The following is a 19,985-nucleotide window of genomic DNA, read 5'->3' as shown; positions in this document are numbered from 1 at the left end:
TTCCAGTTTTTTGCCTGTTACAAACAAAACTGCTGTGAATGCTCATGTACAAGTCTTTGTGTGAACATAGGTTTTCAGATCTCTGATATGCCCAAGAGTACAATTGCTGGCCCATACGGTGGATGCATGCTTAGTTTTATAAGAAGCTGCCAAATTGTTTTTTCAAGGTGGCTGTATACTATTTTACATTCCCACCAGCAGTGTTTCTCTGCATCCTTGCCAACATTAGATATTGTCACTATTTTTTCATTTTAGGCATTCTTACAGGCAAATTAAATGATATTTTTTCACTGTGGGTTTAATTTGCATTTTCCTAATGGAGCCCTGGTGGCACAGTGTTTAGGAGCTAGGCTGCTAACCACAAGGTTGGCAGTTTGAATCTACCAGCCGCTCATTGGAAACCCAACAGGCCAGTTCTACTCTGTCCTGTAGGGTTGCTATGAGTTGTTACCAACTTGACGGCAATGGGTTTTTTGTTTTTTTGATTAATGGCTAATGGAGGAGCACTGGTGGTGCAGTGGCTAAACACTTGGCTGCTAACTGAAAGGTCCACGGTTTGAACCCGCCCAGTGGCTGTACAAGAGAAAGACCTGTCAATCTCCTTCGTGAAAATTAGAGCCAAGAAAACCCTATGGCGCAGTTCTCCTGTGTCACATGGGGTCGCTGAGTTGAAATCGACTCAGTGGTGCCCAACAACAACGACTAATGATGTTGAACATCTTTTCATGAGCTTGTTTGCTGTCTCTAGCAAATAAGATGTCTATTAATGTCTTTTGTTCATCTTCTAATTGTTAATTGTTTTTAAAACCAGAATTTTTATATTGAAGGCTAAAACTTTATTGAGCAAAAAACAGCCTTTATCCTGTCTTTAAAGAGAAATCATCCTAATATAAATGATGTGGGATGCTTTAATTTCTGGTACACATACCTTTCTAACTTTAATATAAAATTTTTTTTTAAATACGTGTGTTGCTTTTTAGCATAATGAAATAAACATTTGCTAAATTCTCCACCCCATACTAATTTGTTTTAGGCATTGGAAAATACTTAAATGTCTGTTATTGGGAAATTGATGTCATAAATCATGGTATATCCTTGCAGTGGTTTAAAAGCAGAGGCTCTAGAATCCTAACAACTCTGTTCTAAGCCAGACTCCATTGTCTACTAAACCTGTGACTGTGGGTAAGGTAGTAAACTATTCCTTGCCTCGGTTTAGTCATTCGTAACACGCGGTTAATGATAGTATCTACCTTATTGATCTGTTACGAGAATTACGTGAGTTAATACATGTGATGCATTTAAAACAGTGTCTGATACCTGGCGAGTGTTTAACAAATATTATTATTACTCTGACCACTACTACAGTTGGTGTTGTAGTTAGGTGCTGTACAGTTGGTTCTGACTCATGTCAACCCTGTGTACAACAGAACAAAACACTGCCCAGTCCTGCGACTTCCTCATAATGGAGTCCTGTGCCATCCTCACAGTCATTGCTATGTTTGAGCCCATTGTTGCAGCCACTGTGTCAGTCCATCTGATTGAAGGTCTTTATCTTTTTCACTGACCCTCTGCTTCACTGAGCGTGATGCCCTTCTCTAGGGACTGATCCCTCCTGACAACATGTCCAAAGTACTTAAGATGCAGTCTCACCATCCTTGCTTCTCAGGAGCATTCTGGTTGTTGTTCTTCCAAGACAGATTTGTTCGTTCTTATGGCAGTCCATTGTATACTCCATGTTCTTTGCCAGCACCACAATTCAAAGTCATCAGTTCTTCATTGGTCTTCCTTATTCATCATCCAGCTTACTACTGTACTATCATTGTTATTATTTAGTGGCAGTTTAAAAAAGAGGTGGTAGGATCAGTGTGTATTGACATGGAAAAGTATCCATAATAAATTGCTTAAAATAGTAGGTTAGGGAAGAATATGTGTAATATCCCATTTATAAGTTGTGAAATCATATGGTAGCTCTTATTTCCTCTACAGTGTTGGAATATATTACGATGAGTACAAGTCAGAAAAAAAAATCATGCTTTTTTTTGCTGTTGTATTGTGATTTTAATATTTGGAAAACAACCATATGAAAAAGTGAAGAATTTGAAAAAAATTTATTGAATATAGCATGTGGAATTCCACGTAACAGTGGAAATTTATATTACGATAATATCTTCAAGGTAAAGTTGTGGTATAAATTTAAAAGCACTAGACTGAAGGCTCATCTCTTCCACATATTGCTTATTTATAAACATGAAGTTGTAATTTCAAATGCTATTTTTAATTAAGTAGGATTTGTTCTCTTTTAACCTAGCCAATTAATATTGATTACTGTAATTGATACTAATGTTAAAAACCGACATATACACTGTGTTGTTCATATAATTTGGCAAGTTTATGACTAATATTTTTTCTTGAACTAGTGGTAATACTACTTTTCTAAGTATGATACTTTTGTTTCTTCAGTTTTAAGTCATATTCACCTTTTAAAAGGTAAATACTTAGAAATCTCCTACAGTGACGTCTCTAGGGTTGGTATTAACCAGTGCAGTAACTCATGTTGTCACCATGTCCCCTGGGGCAGGCAGGGCTGGCCCAGTGACAAACAACTGCCTGCATAGGGCTGAGCCAGCACTGTGCAGCCCCACCCCTCACGCAGCCCCACCCCTCCTGGCCCTTCCTTCTGTGGCACCCCTCAGCTTCTCCCCTCTCCCACTGGCCACTCTGGAGATGAGTTGCCGTACTGGGTGACACCCCACTTAGTGACTGGCAAGTGACAGTGTATGTGTGTGGTATGTGACAAGTTACCACACTGGATGATAGGTGACACCAACCCTAGTGACGCCACTGCCTTAGAAATCCCTCCCCTGGTAGACCGGCTCACCTCCACCGCCATGGACCCTGGGGTCATTTTGGTGTACCCTCTGACAGTGTCGGGGTGCAGTTAGCACCTCCTAGTGACACCACTAATCTTCTACCTGATCATGTTTTATAATTGAGTAATGTGTCAACCTCCTCTTGCCGTTTATTTCTCTCAAATAACATTTACGAAGAGAAGAGAATCAGTTTCTTTTCCTATAGTTGAGTATCTGATTACAATTGGCACCTTACCTATGAGTGCTAGGGTGACTCTACCAGTAGCATGTTTGACAGCTGCTTCATTATGGACTGATAGTAACTGTCTTCAGAATGAAGAATTTTTCCACGTTTGTACAAACAGGATGTGAAATGGTGTCGAAGGGTGGGTAGTAAGAGTTTGTGACTGCAAAAGATTGATGGTTATGTGAGAAATGGCTAAGTTGTAGAGCTTTGGTGAACGAATTTTTTTGGCAATGTGGTATGGAGAGAGTTGGGGGGGACTTAAAAATTAAAAATGACTATGGAAGAGTCAGATGCCAAAGAGGTCTTAAATAGAAGTGTTTGCAGTTATTTGATCAGTTAAAGTTTATTGTGAGTTTGTTACTGTTAATAGAAATATACTCTATTTCCTTATAGGAGTGGTTGAGAATTATCACTTGATGTTTTGGTATTGCACAGGCAAGGAGACATTTTTCCTTTTCTGTTTTAACATTTTGACTTTCAAGCCCTTGAAATGCTGAGAAGTGACCAAACCAAAAACCAAACCCAGTGCCGTCGAGTCAATTCCGACTCGTAGCAACCCTATAGGACAGAGTAGAACTGCCCCATAGAGTTTCCAAGGAGCTCCTGGTGGACTCAAACTGCCAGCCCTTAGGTTAGCAGCCATAGCACTTAACCACTACGCCACCAGGGTTTCCAAGAAGTGACCATTTGCATTGAAAACAATTTGGATTCAGTGGATGTATGTTTGATGGTAAAGTAATACTCATTATTTTCATAAGAAGAAATCTGGCTTATTTCATGGTTTAGGTAATAAGTTTGTTTTGGGTTTTGAAATCAGGATAGACCATGAACTTTTGAATAGAGTGCCATTGAAATCTTCAAAAAAAATACATTTAAAAAAATGTAATTACAGAACTTTTTTTTTTTCCACTCAGAAAATTTTATTTTTAAATCGTACAAGTCTGTTTTCAGGACAGAGTTTCATAAATGGCTATTGGTAATTTTGTAAATTTATTTAATGAAGAAGCCTAATGACCAGCTCAGCTACTGTGAATTAAACCAGCTTACAGTAAAAAAAAAAAAAAAAAAAAAAAATTTTTTTTTTTTTACTCTTTAGGAAACAGTTTTCTTAACATTTGTCTTTAAGTCATTCTTCTTTAAAACCATTTTCTCTACAAAGCAAATAATGCATCAAATTAATTCTTGAAGTAAATAAATCAGAATGTAGAAAAAGTGATACTTTTATTTTCCAAATCCTTTTTAATCAGTTTGTGTTGATAAAAACAAAAGATAAGAAAGATTTCGTAGTAACTAAAATCCTTTTGACAACGAAAAGTCATCCTTTTTTTGTAATATATTGAATACTTTTATAGGACTAACTGCTGATGCTAGAGTAGTGATAAACAGAGCTCGTGTGGAGTGCCAGAGTCATAAGCTTACAGTGGAGGACCCGGTCACTGTAGAATATATAACTCGCTTCATAGCAACTCTAAAGCAGGTAAGCTGATATTCTAACAAATTTCTTCACATTTTCTCCCTTTCCACCATTATGAGTACTATCACGGAAATACTACAATCAACCCAATCATTGAGTCTGTTGAATCTACTAAATATCTTACTCCTTCTCACACTAAATTCATATTCACATACTTATTCCAATGGAATGGGTTCATTTGATCAGGAGAAATCTCAACCAGTATCGATTATAATAATTTAAAAATTTGAAAGAAAAGTAAATCTAATCTTTTAAGGTGGTTGCTATACTTCTGGAGATACAGTAATAAGAAACATTCTTTGAATTTTTCCAAAGAAAATACCCGTAATTCTGTCACCTACAAACCTATACACAACTAATTAGGTGTATATGTGACAACTTCTGAATCTAGATATTTACATTTAGTATAATCATGATGTGCGCAGGTATTCTTTTTTCACTTGTTACTTTATTTGTACTTTATATATGTTCACATGGAGCCCTGGCAGCATAGTAGTTAAGACCTCAGCTACTAACCAAAAGGTTGGCGGTTCAAATCCACCAGCTGCTCCTTGGAAGCCCTGTGGGACAGTTCTGCTCTGTCCTACAGGGTCGCTATGACTCAGAACTGACTTGATGGCACATAACAACAGGAACACGTGTCAACATAGTCCTCATAGCTATATCATTTTTACTAGTTACATGTATGTCTAGTTGCTATCTGATAATTCAGTTAGGTTGTTTCCAGTTTCTTTTTCAATAGTTTCTTTGCCCCCCCGCCCCGCCTTTTTTCCTACTTTAATAATATTACTCTCTTTTTCACAGCTTTTTTTTTTCCTTTCTGAATCGTATTGTTAAATTAATTTTCAAGGTGGAATTACTAGATCAGAAATAGTAACCATTTTTAAGACTTGTTATATGTGGCTAAATTGCTTTCTAAAAAGATTGAACCAGATAAATGTACCTCTGAAGAATCATCAATGTTGGGTTTTTCATTTTTCTTTTATTTTGCAAATAAGTTCAAGATAGCACTGTATGAATTGTTTTAATTCATATTTTGTAATTAGTATTGAGGCTGAATTTTCCCACATAGTGGTTTGATATTTTCATTTCTCCCAGTGTAAACTCTTTCCTTATGACAGGTACTTTAGTGGTTAAGAGTGGCCCTAATTCCTAGAATGTTGAGGTTTGAATCTTGGCTTTGCTACTTTGTAGTTGGTGCCTGTTTTTGTCTCAGTTTTCTTATTTATAAAATGAGTGCTACAATAATACTTCATTGAGTTACGTTATGGATTTAATGATTTAATACATTTAAAGCACTTAGAGTACTTAATGGCATGGATTTTACCATTTGCCCTCTTGGAAATTTTATAAACTATTCTAAATAGGTCTCTGGGTAGCACAAACAGTTTACACTCAAGATTGGCAGTTTGAACCCATCCAAAGGTGCCTCGGAAGACAGGCCTCTTAATCTGCTTCCAAAAGATCACAGCCTTGAAAACCCTATGGAGCAGTTCTACTCTGTAACATGTGGGGTCACCATGAGTCAGAATTGACTCAACGGCAGCTGGTCAGGTTTTTAATATTTTATAGATTAAAATTTTAACTGATTTATTTATAACAAAGTTGCCCTATTACTTGTTTTTTTCTTTGTAAATTCATATTGTAAGAAAGTCCAACATTTTTATATTATACTATTTTTCTATTTTATTTTCTCAGTAATTAAAAAAGCATCCACCAAAAAACAAGGTACAGAGACAGAACATTGTGTATACAACATTCCCAATTGTGCTTTTAAAGTTTTCTTACAGAAATTTAAAAAAGCTATGCATAGAACATTTTTGGAAATGCACGCTGTACATCTGTAGCAGTGGGGTTGCCATTGGGGAGGGCCTGGGCTCTGGGGCAGAAGAGAGAGATCTTTTCATGTACAACCTTTTATACTTCTAAGTCATTTTAACTGTGTGCATATTACTCCTTCATTTAAAAAGAGAAAGCATTGTTTATTAAGCAAAGGAATAAAAAAGTTCTCTCCTGTAAGGTATGTTTACAAGGCACCTACTTCATACCTAGGTGTGAACTAGGAATTTAGGGAGTACAGAGGAATTAGGACATAGAACCTGTTCTTTAAGAGCTTGTTTATGGTCAGAGCCCAGCTGTTTGCATTAAAATTTTAAAGTGGCTTATAAATCTACATATAATATGATAAAGTTGAAAGATAAAAGAACCAAAAAGTAGATATGATACATAGAGAAGCTCAGAAAGAAAATATAAAACTATTTTAAACTGTAGAATTATATATAGTTCCTAAAGTTGGCCAAAAATTTTGTCCTCAGCTTTTTGTCAGGACTGCCCCTTTGCACAGCTTCTTGGGATACCAGTCTCCAAGACTTAGCACGTGAATTCCATCCCCTGGATATAAATCCAGAAAGTTCCTGGCACTAAAGTAGGAAGAAATAAAATTGGTTTTCGGTGCCCCATTGTCTGAAGAAAAAGCATCCTTTTTTTCAAAGAGAAATAACGGTTTCCTTCTCATGGGACTGAAAATAATGTCTTATTTTGGTTTTCAAATAGACAAACTTAGTATGTAGTGAACAGAGTGCTTAATAATAGGTAAACCAACGACGTACTTCTAAAGCGTAGCTCACTCTAATAACTTTATTGGGGACCAAAATGATGTGACATAATGATAAAATATTCTGATAGATGACAGAGATTCAGTGTAGTTACGTTACTAAAACGTACATAAAGCAACAAGAAAACAATTATAAAATTTTATATAATCAAATTTGTGATTTTGTTTTACAGACTGTGTACATTGATTTCTTAAAATTTTTATCATGGTTAGTCCATTTAGGTTTCAGGAAGATGATCTCTAAAATATGTAGAATAAGAATTGGTAAAGTAGATCATTGTGACAAATACTTTATTATTAGAATTTACTTGATAAGTAATAGTGTAATTCTTTGTGGTGACCTCACATAGTCAACAGTTATGAAAACATTTTATTTTTCAGAAATATACTCAGAGCAATGGACGAAGACCTTTTGGTATTTCTGCCTTAATTGTAGGTTTCGATGATGATGGTATCCCAAGGTTGTATCAGACAGATCCCTCTGGTACCTATCATGCTTGGAAGGTAAATTACGAATTTGTTAATTTTTTTTGTCAGAAGTTGAATGAGTAGTGTTCATCATAAGTACTTTATTGCTTTCGGGGACATGACAAAAATTAGGTCGTATAATTTTGATGGTGGCCTAGACTTTATAAATGTAACCCTATAGCTTGTCAGCAACTGTGAGAGTTTTTGATGGATAAACACATCAGCTTATTTATCATAGGGCCTTTTCCTTACTTTTGTAAAGATGAGACAAATCTTAAGTGTACATAAATGGCCAGGAAAGAGAAATAACTAGTTCCTATTCATTGTTCATTCTTTGAAATTAGTACCACATCATACAGATGCCTATTTGGCTAGAAATAATTCTTTCTGCTTTTAAGAAAGAAATGGGTATTTAAGCCCTTTACAGAAATATTTCATGTATTCTGTATTCTATCTAGTAAAGTCATACACCCCAAACTGTGAATCTATACTTAAGTGTCAGTGTGTTGTAGTTGTCTCCACATAATTCCTAAAATGTAATTTGTTTTCTGGATAAGTTGTTAACTCCTGTTTCAGTACCCAACTAACGTTGTTTAATGGTACACTCGAATCTAATACAAAAATCTAGGGCCTGCAGAAAGAAACTTTTTTTTTTTACAGAACTAGTGGTGGTTTCTGAGAAAGAGGAAAAAGTTTTCTTCCTTAGGAGAGGAAGAAGGTTGGCCTTGCAGAGAAGAGACCAAAGCTCAGTGAATTCTCTGCAGTTGCCAGTTCAGCCATCCCAAGATTTTTGGAGTTGGTAATTAAGAAGAACTGTGAAAGTGAGCTTGGTAATGGTGGGGCTCTGAATAGGAGGGAGAAAGATCATAAACATTATTCTTTTCTGTTATTCTAATTAGCCAGAAATATCTTTAAATTTAATTTAATAGATATAGCATGCCTTCTGTGTCTTAGACATTAAAAGGCACTTTGGAAAAACAGCTGTGTACCAATTCTAAATTATTTAGAGACATGTGCCTAATGTCTCAGAGCCCACTTTGGATATTTACATCTTATCTCCAGAAGTGAATTTGTATTCTTACATATGAGAATAAGGCTACACTACAGAATGTATTACACGTGATTTAGATTTGTTAAAAGTTTGAATACCAAGGATCTAAAAAATTTCACAAGAAGTTCGTTGTACCTTTATTGAAAGCCAAATAAATAAATAGTAGGGAAACACTGCTGTGATCTTTAGGCCTGTGTTAAGTAAAAGATTTGCTTTGAGCTGACCATACTCCTAAGATACTGTTTTATAAATCAGTTAACCAGGCCAGTAAAACACTGGATTATATTCTTGCCACAAAGATTGGAATATTGTGTGCTAGCTGCACATCTTTTAAGCTGCCTTTTAAGCATTTAGGAAAATTTCATTAGTACTGAGAAAATATGGATTTGCCTGCTGCAAATATCTGATTTTTTTTCTGTCAATTACAAATCTTTTACATGTACTAGATATTTTGTGCCTCCCAGATCTATATCTTAAACAAATTATTACACTCAATTCTCTAAATATTTTGAAGGCTGCCATCTTCTGTTTGCATTTATTATTACATCATTACCCTTCATTTTAATATCATAACAAAATATTCCAAGCTTATATTTCATTTTTCATTTTAGATTGGTTTTTTTCTGGAAATACACAATGAAGCATTTTAGTTTTATCCCAGAATCAATTTGTTGGGATTAGGGAATTTTAAAATTATTGGGAATATCATTGATCATCTTGGTCTGAAACTATGTATACTCTGCTGTGGTTTCTTAAGGCAACTTGATAGAAATACAGCCCACTACCATCATTTTACATATTTCACTTTCTTATAAGGTTTTGATTGAAGGAAGTATTACGTGGTGTAAAAAATCCACAACAATAAAAAATTTGTAAACCTTTTTATTTTGCATATATGGTAACAGATGCAGGGGTTAAGCGATTTTTTTTGTTTTGTTTTTAGTTCAAACCACTAGTTAATAGCACAGTTGGAATTCACGGTCTTCTATTTATTAGTTCAATATTCATTCTACTACATCACGTTGCTGTCCTTAAGCCAAATATATATAAATGCTGTGAAGAATAAGAAAACAAGGTAAGGAGGCTAGAGAGTGACTAACTAGTAGATAGAGTGGAAAGGGAAGGTCTCTCTGAAACATTTGAACAGACACCTGAAGAAAGTAAAGAAGCCAGCTGGGCAGTTATTTGCGATGGTATTCCAAACAGGAGAACTGTTAAGGGCAGAGCCCTAGAGGCAGAAGGATGCTCCATATGTATGGTGTGTCCAGGGAGCATTTCTTTGAGGAAGTGATGTTTAAACTGAAACCAAATGAAAGGAACCAACCAAGTGACTATGCTGGGGGGTTGGGGGCGGGGTACTGCCATATAGGGATGGGCTTAGGGAGGATCTTACCAAATAATGCTGTTGGTCTGCCAGATTTGGGACCCATCATTTTAATTTGAGAAACTGCAACTTCAGGAACTTTCAGGTAGATCTGTGTGAAATCCATACCGTATAGGAGTTGCTTGCCTTATAAGTTGAAAGGGTTTAACCAAATTGTTTATTATAAGACAGCTGATCTCAAAAACGTGGTCTACAGATCCCTGGCCCATGAAGTCAAAATTATTTTCATAATACTACTAAGATGATGTTTGCCTTTTTTTTTTTTTTTTAACTGTGTGGACGTTTGCATTGTTGATATAAAAGAAATGGTGTGTAAAACTGCTTGTGCCTTAGCAAGAATCAAGGCATTGGCAGCTGCCTGTGTTAGTACTCATTGTGTGATTCACTGGCATGTACCTGTAGTAAATAAACAAACAAGTAAATCTGGCTTTCATATAAGATGGCCTTGATGAAGTAGTAAAAACTACTAATTTTGCTAAATCTTAACTCTTGAGTACAAGTCCTTTTTATTTTCCGTATGATGAATGGAAATGGGCATAAAGCATTTCTGTTGCAGGTACAGTGGTTGTCTGAAGGAAACGCAGTTATGCAATTGTTGGAGTTGCAAGCTCAAGTCCATTTTCTATGGAACTTCATTTTTATTCAGATTTGGGTATTTGGCAGAACAAACAGCTTCTCAAAAATGAGCGAGCTGAGTATGTCACCTTAAGGAAACATCTGACAGCATTTGTTGCCCATGGTAAAATTTGAGCTTTCAAGAAAAAATTAGAATTTTAGGAAACTGGTATTTGCTACCATGAGCTTGACAGCCTCTCAGTACGTAAAGATTTTTCTGATGAGCTTTTTGGTGAAATTAACAAGCATGATTATTTGATATTTTAAAAATAAAATGGGTCAACATTTGGAAGCTCTGTATCTGGGTTATATAATTTAGTGAACCAATGTTTTCCAAATGACTGAAGCATGATATTACAAAATCTTGCAGCCTGTTGCAACTACTAAACTCTGCCACTGTAGCATGAAACCAGACACCAACATTATGTAAAGAATTGGTGTGGCTGTGTACCAATGAAACTTAAAAAAATGGGGAACTGGCTCATCGGCTAGTTTGCTGACCCCTGGACTGTACATTGGTTTATACATCTGTAACAAACTGATTTAGACCTTACAGAGGAAGGTTCCTGAGGATAGGGTTAAGCTATTATGGAAGTAATCTTTCTTAGAGATCAATTGGGGAGGTCTAAGCCACTTGGAATGTCCAGTCTATTTTTATTATTTTAATAAGAAATCAACCTATAAGTGAACACTTTATTATTTCTCCCATCTTAAAAAACAAAACACAAACCCTCTCTTGATTACACTGCTTCCCACCACCACCCCATTTCACAACAAGCAACATGAGCTTCATGATGGTGCCAGTTCCTCATGCTCTGCAGATCCCAGGAGGACAACACAGAAGAACTCATGCAGCTGCAGAGAGTATACTTTGCATCTGAGAAACTCTGAACTTGGAGAGTCTATGACTTTTATAGTAGACAGTGAGCAAGGCTGCTCTATTCTGTAAGGTAATATTACCTCATCTTCAAGGTTGCTTGCTGTAAACACAATCCTGAGAAATGGCCTAGGTCAAAAGCAGTCATGGCTGTGCATTCTTTCTTGGCATACCCAGCAAGTAAATACTGGGACACTCCAAGCCCATATAGGAGTGCCTCTCCCAATACCATCCTTTCTTGCCTATTTCCTAATTGTCAATAGATTCTGCTAAAATTTAAGTTAGATCAGATCATTCTTCCATTCATAATCCTCCCCTGCCTTCCCATAGTAAGTAAGAGCCAAGGCCCTTACAATGGTCTACAAGGCTTTACCTTACCTGGCTTCCCGTTAACTCTGACTTAAACACCTTACTCAGTCTCCTCTTGCTTCCCTACTCAGCCACATTGGCCACTTAGCATTTCTCAAAAGCCAGACATGTGCCTTTCACCTTCCTTATTACCCTGTCTGCCTGGAGCTCTCTTGTAGATAATTGCATGGTTTGCCCCTTCACCTCATGCAGGTCACCATTTGAATGACACCTTTCTTAGCTAGTCCTTCTGTTCTACTCCCAGTGCTCTGTATTCCTTTTTCTGCTTTAATCTTCTTTTCACTAACTTACTATTTATTTTATATATTTTCTTGTGTATTATCCATCTCTCCCCACTAGACTATAAGCTCCATGAGGACAGGAATTTTTGTTTCATTTTTATATACTATTGAAACGGCATTGCCTAGAACAGAATCTGATAACACAAGGTACTCATAAACATTTGATGAATAAATGAATGTATATAAAGCTCTCTCTACTTGATTCTCAGAGTGTTCTCACACTCGAGACTGGTGAAGCTTTAGTAACTTTTACCTTCTTATAGCTTTTTAAAGTTGTTTTATTTTCTCTTTTAACTAAAAATTAGTAGGGGAAGTTGATCTCTTTTACAGTAAACACTAATCATGTGTTTCAGGGTGAAAATACCTAGTATTTACAGCATTCAGATCATGAAATTCTGTTTCTCAGTGCCTACTTTGAGTATAATTTTATTAATTTTTGAAGATACTATCTTATAGATGGAGGCCTGGTGATGCAGTGGTTAAGCATTTAGCTGCTAACCAAAAGGTCAGCAGTTCAATCCACCAACCATCCTTGGAAACCCTATCGGGCAATTCTGTTCTGTCTTACAGGGTCACTATAGTCGGAATTGACTCGATAGCAGAGGGTTTGGTGCTTATCTCGTAGACGTTTAGTTGCAGAAATATGATACGTTTTTGCTTAGTAGTTCTAAAATACAGATACTTAAATGTGTGTCTACGAAACTGTACACAGTTATAAAACTCTGCTTTATTTCATTACTTCATGTGTAGTTACTGATTTTTAAGGACATCAGTCTGGCCATTAGCACTCGAAGTATATGTTAAAAATTTTTGTTTTCATATACTATTTGTTACGTGAAAACATCACATTTTAAAGTATGAAAATAAATAAAGTTAGCTCACAAAGAACACTGATGAAAACCAGCATCTTTTATTATTAGATTACTGAGCATGAAGTGGAGCCCTCTGTGGGAGAAAGATGTGGCAGTCTGCTTCATAAAGATCATAGCCTTGGAAACCCTGTGGGGTAGTTTTACCCTGTCCTGTAGGGTTGCTGGTGGTGCAGTGGTAAGAGCTCAGCTGCTAACCAAAAGGTTGTCAGTTTGAATCTACCAGCCACTCCTTGGAAACTCTATGGGGCAGTTCTACTCTATCCTGCAGGGTCGCTGTGAGCCGAAATTTATTCAACAGCAACAGGTTTGTTTTTTTTTTTCGATACAGTGTTGCCGTGAATTGGAATCAACTTGATGGCCATTGATTTTGGTGCATGAAGTTCAATTAAAATATTAGTGTGTACCACTTTAAGGAGACCCACATCTGTAGGTTTAAGGCTTACAGTGACTGACAGTATTAATACTTTTGAGGGCATGTTTTGCTATTTCAGTATGGGCCATAAAGCTTGAAATGGGAACAAAGTTAATAATGTTGTGTGCTGCAGAGCAGTGTTTCTCAAGGTGTATTCTTTTTTTCTTTTCTATTGTACTTTGGGTGAAGGCTTACAGAGCAAACTAGCTTCTCATTAAACAATATACATATTATTTTGTGACACTGGTTGCCAACCCCATGACATGCAGTCTTCGCCTTCTCGATCTTAGGTTCCCTATTACCAGCTTTCCTGTCCCCTCCTGCCCTCTTGTCCTTGTCTCCAGGCTAGTGTGTCCATTAAAGTTTTGTTTTATGGGCCTGCCTAATCTTTGGCTGAAGGCTGAACCTCAGGAATGACTTCATTACTGAACTAAAAGGGTATATCCGGAGGCCATACCCTGAGTTTCTCCAGTCTCTGTCAGACCAGTCAGTAAATCTGGTCTTTTTTGTGTGTGTGAGTTAGAATTTTGTTCTGCAGTTTTCTCCAGCCCTGTCTGGGACCCTCTATTGTGATCCGTGTCAGAGCAGTTGGTGGTGGTAGCCAGGCACCATCTGGTTGTGCTGGACTCAGTCTGGTCATGGCTTTGGTAATTGTGATCCATTAGTCCTTTGGACTAATCTTTCCCTTGTGTCTTTGGTATTCTCCATTCTCTCTTGCTGCAGACAGGGTACGACCAGTGGAGTATCTTAGATAGCCACTCACAAGCTTTTAAGACCCCAGACGCTACTCACCAAAGTAGAATGTACACCATTTTCTTTACAAACTATGTTATGCCAGTTGAGCTAGATGTTCCCCCAAGACCATGGTCTCCACACCCCTCAGCCAGTAATTTGATCCCTCAGGGAGTTTGAATGTATCTGTGGAGCTTCCATGACCTTGCCTTGATCAAGTTGTGCTGATTTTCCCAGTATTGTGTATTGTCTTACCCTTCACCAGAGTTACCACTTATCTGTTGTCTATTTAGCATTTTTCCCTCCCCACCGTTCCTTGTAACCATCAAAGATTTGTTTCTTTTTGCGTGTAAATCTTTTCATGAGTTCTGTAGTAGTAGTCTCATACAATATTTGTCTTTTGTGATCTGCTTATTTCACTCAGCATAATGCCCCCCAGATGTATCCATGTTGTGAGACGCTTCACAGATTGATCATTGTTTGTTATTGTGTGTTATGCCATTGTGTGTATGTACCAGTTTGTTTATCCATTCATCTGTTGATGGGCACTTAGGCTGAAATGACTAGGATATATTCCTTGGAGTGAGATTGCTGTATCATATGATATTTCTATTTCTAGCTTTTTAAGGAAGTGCCATATCATTTTCCAAAATGTTTGTACCATTTTGCATTTCCACCAGCAGTGCATAAGAGTTCCAGTCTCCCCGCAGCCTCTCCAACATTTGTTATTTTCTGTTTGATTCAGGCCAGTAATGTTGGGGTGAGATGGTATCTCATTGTGGTTTTGATTTGCATTTTTCTTGTGGCTAGTGATAGAGAGCATTTCCTCATATGTCTGTTAGCTACTTAAATGTCTTTTTTGGTGAAGTGTCTGTTCATATCCTTTGCCCATTTTTTTAACTGGGTTATTTCTTTTTTGTTGTAGAGGTGTTGGATTTTCCTGTAGATTTTAGAGATTAGACCTTTGTTGGATTTGTCATACCCCCAAAATTTTTCCCAGTCTGTAGGTTCTCTTTTTACTCTTTTGGTGAAGTCTTTTGATGAACGCAAGTGTTTAATGTTTAGAAGATCCCAGTTATCTAGCTTATCTTCAGGTGTTTGTGTATTGTTTGTTATGGTTTGTATCCTGTTAATGCTGTGTATTAGGGCCACTAGCATTGACTCTATTTTTTCCTCTATGATCTTTATAGCTTTTGGTTTTATATTTAGGTCTTTGATCCATTTTGAATTAGTTTTTCTATATGGTGTGAGTTAGGGATCCCATTTCATTTTTTTGCAGATGGATATCCAGTTTTGCCAGCACCATTTGTTAAGACTGTCTTTTCGCCATTTGATGGACTTTGGGTCTTTGTAGATGACCAGGTGACCATAAGTGGATGAATTTACATCTGGGTTCCAAATTCTGTTCCACTGGTCAGTGTATTTGTCATTGTACCAGTATCAGGCTGTTTTGACTCCTGTAGCTGTATAGTAGGCTCTGAGGTCAGATAGAAAAAGTTCTCCTACTTTATTCTTCTTCAGTAGTGCTTTACTTATCCGAGGCTTCTTCCCTTTCCATACAAAGTTAATTATTAGTTTTTCCATTTCTTTAAAGAATTCTGTTGGTATTTGGATCAGGACCACATTGTATTTGTAGACCACTTTGGGTAGAATTGACATTTTCACAATGTTGTCTACCTGTTCATGGGCATGGTGTGTTTTTCCATTCATGTAGGTCTCTCTTGGTTTCTTGCAGTAGTGTCTTGTAGTTTTCTTTGTATAGGTCTTTTACATCTATGGCTAGATTTATTTCTAAGTATTTCATTTTTTTAGGGGCTGTAATAAATGGTACTGTTTTCCTGATTTCCTTTTCATTGTTCTGTTCATTAGTGTATAGGAATCCAACTGACTTTTGTATATTTATCTTATATTTTGCCACAGTGCTGAATCTATTAGTTCTAGTAGTTTTCTCGTGGAATCTTTTGGGTTTTCTGTGTATAGTATCGTATCTGTGATGGTTAAGATTGTGTGTCAACTTGGCTATGCATTGATTCTCAGTGTTTTGGCAGTTATATAATGTTGTGATCACTTCCCTGTTGAAATTTGATATGTGATCATCCCTGTGATGGACTCTGTTGAGTGGTACCAGCAGGGGCAGGGCCAGTGGCAGATCACCACCCGCACAGCCTTCATCTCTCTGCCTTCCTCCGCCTACTTCTTCTGCTCACTTTACTGGGGATTTTGCTTCTTCCAGATCTTGCGGCTTGCTCCTATTTGTCTGGCCTCCGGTTCTTGGGACTTGGGCTGGTGGGTTGCCGGCGGTCTTGCTGCCGATCTCAAGATTCACCCATCTTAACAGCCTGCAGCGGCACTTTTCTCTGGTCTGCCAACCTTGGGTTCACCAGCTCTGAAGCTTTGTGGGTCGGGAAGATCCTCTTTCCTGCCTCACAAACTTGGGACATACAGCCTCTAGGGGCTGTGTGAGCCATTTCCTTGATAAAAAGCTCACTTTTTGTATATATGTGTATGTATGTATATATATGTGTATGTATGTATACATATGTGTGTGTGTATATGTATGTATATATATATATATATGCCTTACTGGTTTTGCTTCCCTAGAGAACCCAGACTAAGACAATATCATCTACAGATAGGGACAATTTTACTTCTTCCTTACCAATTTGGATGCCCTTTATTTCTTTTTCTTGCCTTATTGCTCTAGCTAGGACTTCCACACAATGTTAAATAGAAGTGGTGATAAAGGACATCCTTGTTCTGTTCTCAAGGGGAATATTTTCAGTCTCTCTCCATTAAGAATGATGTTGGCTGTTGGTTTTGTATGGTCAAGATGTATTGTTTTGATGTTAATAGATGTAAGGGCTCTCTAAGTAATTTTTGGAGATGTTTGTCTAAAAATTAAATGAGTTCTTTACTAGAGTACTTTTAGATCTTTAAAAAGTATTGTATATCTTCTACAAGGGAGTGAAGAAAATCTTCAAAGCTACTTTTAGAAACCTTGTTTCATAGATCATTTTTCTACTCTAGTGTTTCATAGAATCCACTCTAGAAAATGTCTTCATAAAGGAATAGAATCTCAGGGCTGAAAAAGACTTTAAAAGCTATTTGTTTTAACCATTCAATTCAATGTTTCTGAAAATACTTGGCCAGATTTGCTTTCTGTTGTTTATGTTTTATAGATAATGAAAATTGTAATTAATTTTACTTACTATGATTAAAGTTTGTTATTCATTCCCAAATCTCTTTTTCTTAGTATGGAATTTAACAGGTCTTCAGATGAGAAAAGCTGAGTTCTCGTCCTTTCCAGGGTCACATAGCCTCAAGGGAAGATAGCCAGGGGATCAGGGATCCTTATCTTGATTTTTTTTTTTAAATGCTTGTCTAGTAAGAAGCATGATCATTTGCACAGAACACAGGCATTAAAGGACAGAACAATAACAACAAATAAAAATAATAATTTCCAAACTTTGAAGGCTGTTGCAAGTCAAGTTCCATGAGAAACAGACTCAGAGACAGAGATGATCATTTTTAGGAAGTTTATTAGGGAGTATGTTTGGGATTAACATTTATCGAAGGGAAAGGAACTGGATTGGGCAGAGGGAGAAACTGAGCTGCAGTGGAGTCTCAATACAGGCTTCGGTTAACTCCATGGGAAGCTCTGGATTTGTGGATGCATATTGTTATAAGTTGGGGTGAGGGAGCGGGATAGTTACAACGTTTCATCAGCCAGTCATCGGATATAGCTGCTCTGGGAAGCATGCATGCCCTTAAGTGAGGCATCTCTGTTAACCAGGGCATCTCCCAAAGAGTATTAAGAGCTGAGGGGCATCTGCAATTGGCAGTTCCAGCAGCCATAGAAATAACTCCTTTGTTTATGAAGGGGTGTTGGAGCAGTGCATCACAGGATCCACTTCAGAGGTGTATCAGTGAGGTGTTGTTTTTGGCTCCTAATAACAGGCCTAATGATGCTTAACACATAATTTCTTCACATAATGAGAAGTTTGAAGGTAAGCAGTTGCTTTGGTTATCTTAGTCTTTCTTATGGTCTCATGGAAGCTGCTGGACGTCCAGCCAACATGTCTGCATTCCAGGCAGCAAAGGTTCTTAGAAGTTCCACCGATGACTTCCACTTGTATATTAGTATTTGCAAGGGAGGCTAGAAAATTATGTTCTTCAGCAGGCACATTGCCTAGAGTTCTGTCACAAGGGAAGAATGGATATTGGGGTTGGTAACTAATAATCTTTTCCACAGAAGATCATCATTAATCTGAGTAGGCAGATGGGAAAAACATCGCAAAATTCTTTTAAACATAGCGGTCTTTCTTGAAGTGTTCTGGGGTAGGAGGTAGAGTGGGGAGGAGGGTATGGGTATGGCAAGAGGAGGCTAGATTTTAGGAAACCAGTCAGGCAGTTAAGGGTTAGGGGATTTTGATATCAGGAGTTGGAGGAAGTGGGCAGGAAAGTCACCAGGAAGTTACAGACCAAACCGAACCTGTTGCTGTCAAGTCAGTTGCGACTCGTAGCGACCCCTATAGGACAGAGTAGAACTGCCCCTTAAGGTTTCCAAGGAGCAGCTGGTGGATTCTAACTGCCGAGCTTTTGGTTAGCAGCCACAGCTCTTAATCACTGCAACACCAGCGTTTCCAGGAAGTTACAAGGTGACCTTAAAAGGCCCAGTGAGATTTTGGATAAACCACACCTGTATATACTGTCTCTCTGGGCAGCAACCAGTTACCAAAAAAAAAAAAAAAAAAAACTGCTGGCAAGTAAACTCGAAAGTCATGTCAGGTAGGAGGCTTTATCTCTGATCTTAATGAAATTTCAAGGCTGCAAAAATTTAAGTTTCACAGCTGTTTATTTTAATCCTCTGAAATATAATGACATAGAACAAGTTATATGAGGTAGGAAAAATCTTAACTAGAGAGTATACTCTCATGTAGTACAAGATGTGTTTTTATGCTTACCTTCTAAAATTCCCTTTGCGATCTCTTTTCCTATAATCATAATACTAAACCAAACTGAGGGATCACCCATTTAATGTCGGGATCCTACATCTGGTTCTTGCTCTCTACAGTCAGCATAGCATGGGGATATGTAGCAGTGTAGTATATAGAGTTAAAAGTTTGGACTTTCAGAAGCCACTGAGATAAGCCTACACCCCTACTGCTCTTGTCCACACAGAGAGAAGCCTGAGAGACATGCCCATATCCGTTTCTCCCCAGAGATATGCCCACAACCCCTCTGCCCTGGCCAGCAGAGAGATGTCCAGAAGGCACTCTTGCAGTCCCTCCTGCCTGGCCAAGCAGAGAACCGAGAGAACCACCCACCCCTTCTCTTGCCTAACCAGAGCCTACCTCACACCCCACCTGGCCTGCGTTGTGAGACACCCAGGCAGTTCTTCCCACTCACTGCTTGCTCTGAGTGCAAAATACCCACTGCCTAGCAGATGAGGCAAGGCATTCCAGGTGACCCTCCCATACCGTATGTATTCCCTGAGGTCACCTGAGCATAGGTAGAGACCTCTAGCCCTCTGCCAATCAGTAGGACACCAATCCATAACTAAGCAGAGAGCCCACCTCACCCATCAGAATTGTACTGCCTCCCTGGGTCTATAAAGATGACCCATCCTGCTCTCCAGAGGCCACAATATCAGTACACACCAGTGTGAAAGAACCATATGACACCACAACAGTGGTGGAGGGACCCTGACCACCCAACACCCGAAGCACCTCTGTGGGAA

At 37.8% G+C, this 19,985-nt stretch overlaps 1 protein-coding gene across 3 annotated transcripts in view; it reads left to right on the top strand.

Moving 5' to 3' along the window:
• Nucleotides 1-19,985, top strand: part of PSMA8 (proteasome 20S subunit alpha 8) — a 42,433-nt gene that overhangs the window by 6,889 nt on the left and 15,559 nt on the right. For 2 of the 3 annotated variants that reach the window (XM_003406350.3, XM_003406348.4), the window contains exons 3-4: nucleotides 4,449-4,573; nucleotides 7,566-7,688. In XM_003406350.3, coding sequence (XP_003406398.1) covers nucleotides 4,449-4,573; nucleotides 7,566-7,688 — 248 coding nt within the window. Of the gene's footprint in view, nucleotides 1-4,430; nucleotides 4,574-7,565; nucleotides 7,689-19,985 lie in introns of all 3 variants that reach the window. The other variant, XM_003406349.3, reaches the window with a different exon arrangement.

The sequence above is a fragment of the Loxodonta africana genome, chromosome 11 (genome assembly GCF_030014295.1).
Source record: "Loxodonta africana isolate mLoxAfr1 chromosome 11, mLoxAfr1.hap2, whole genome shotgun sequence".
Classification (NCBI taxonomy): Eukaryota; Metazoa; Chordata; class Mammalia; order Proboscidea; family Elephantidae; genus Loxodonta; species Loxodonta africana.
The sequence above is the reverse complement of the archived record's forward strand: the minus strand, read 5'-3'. Positions and strand labels throughout refer to the sequence as shown.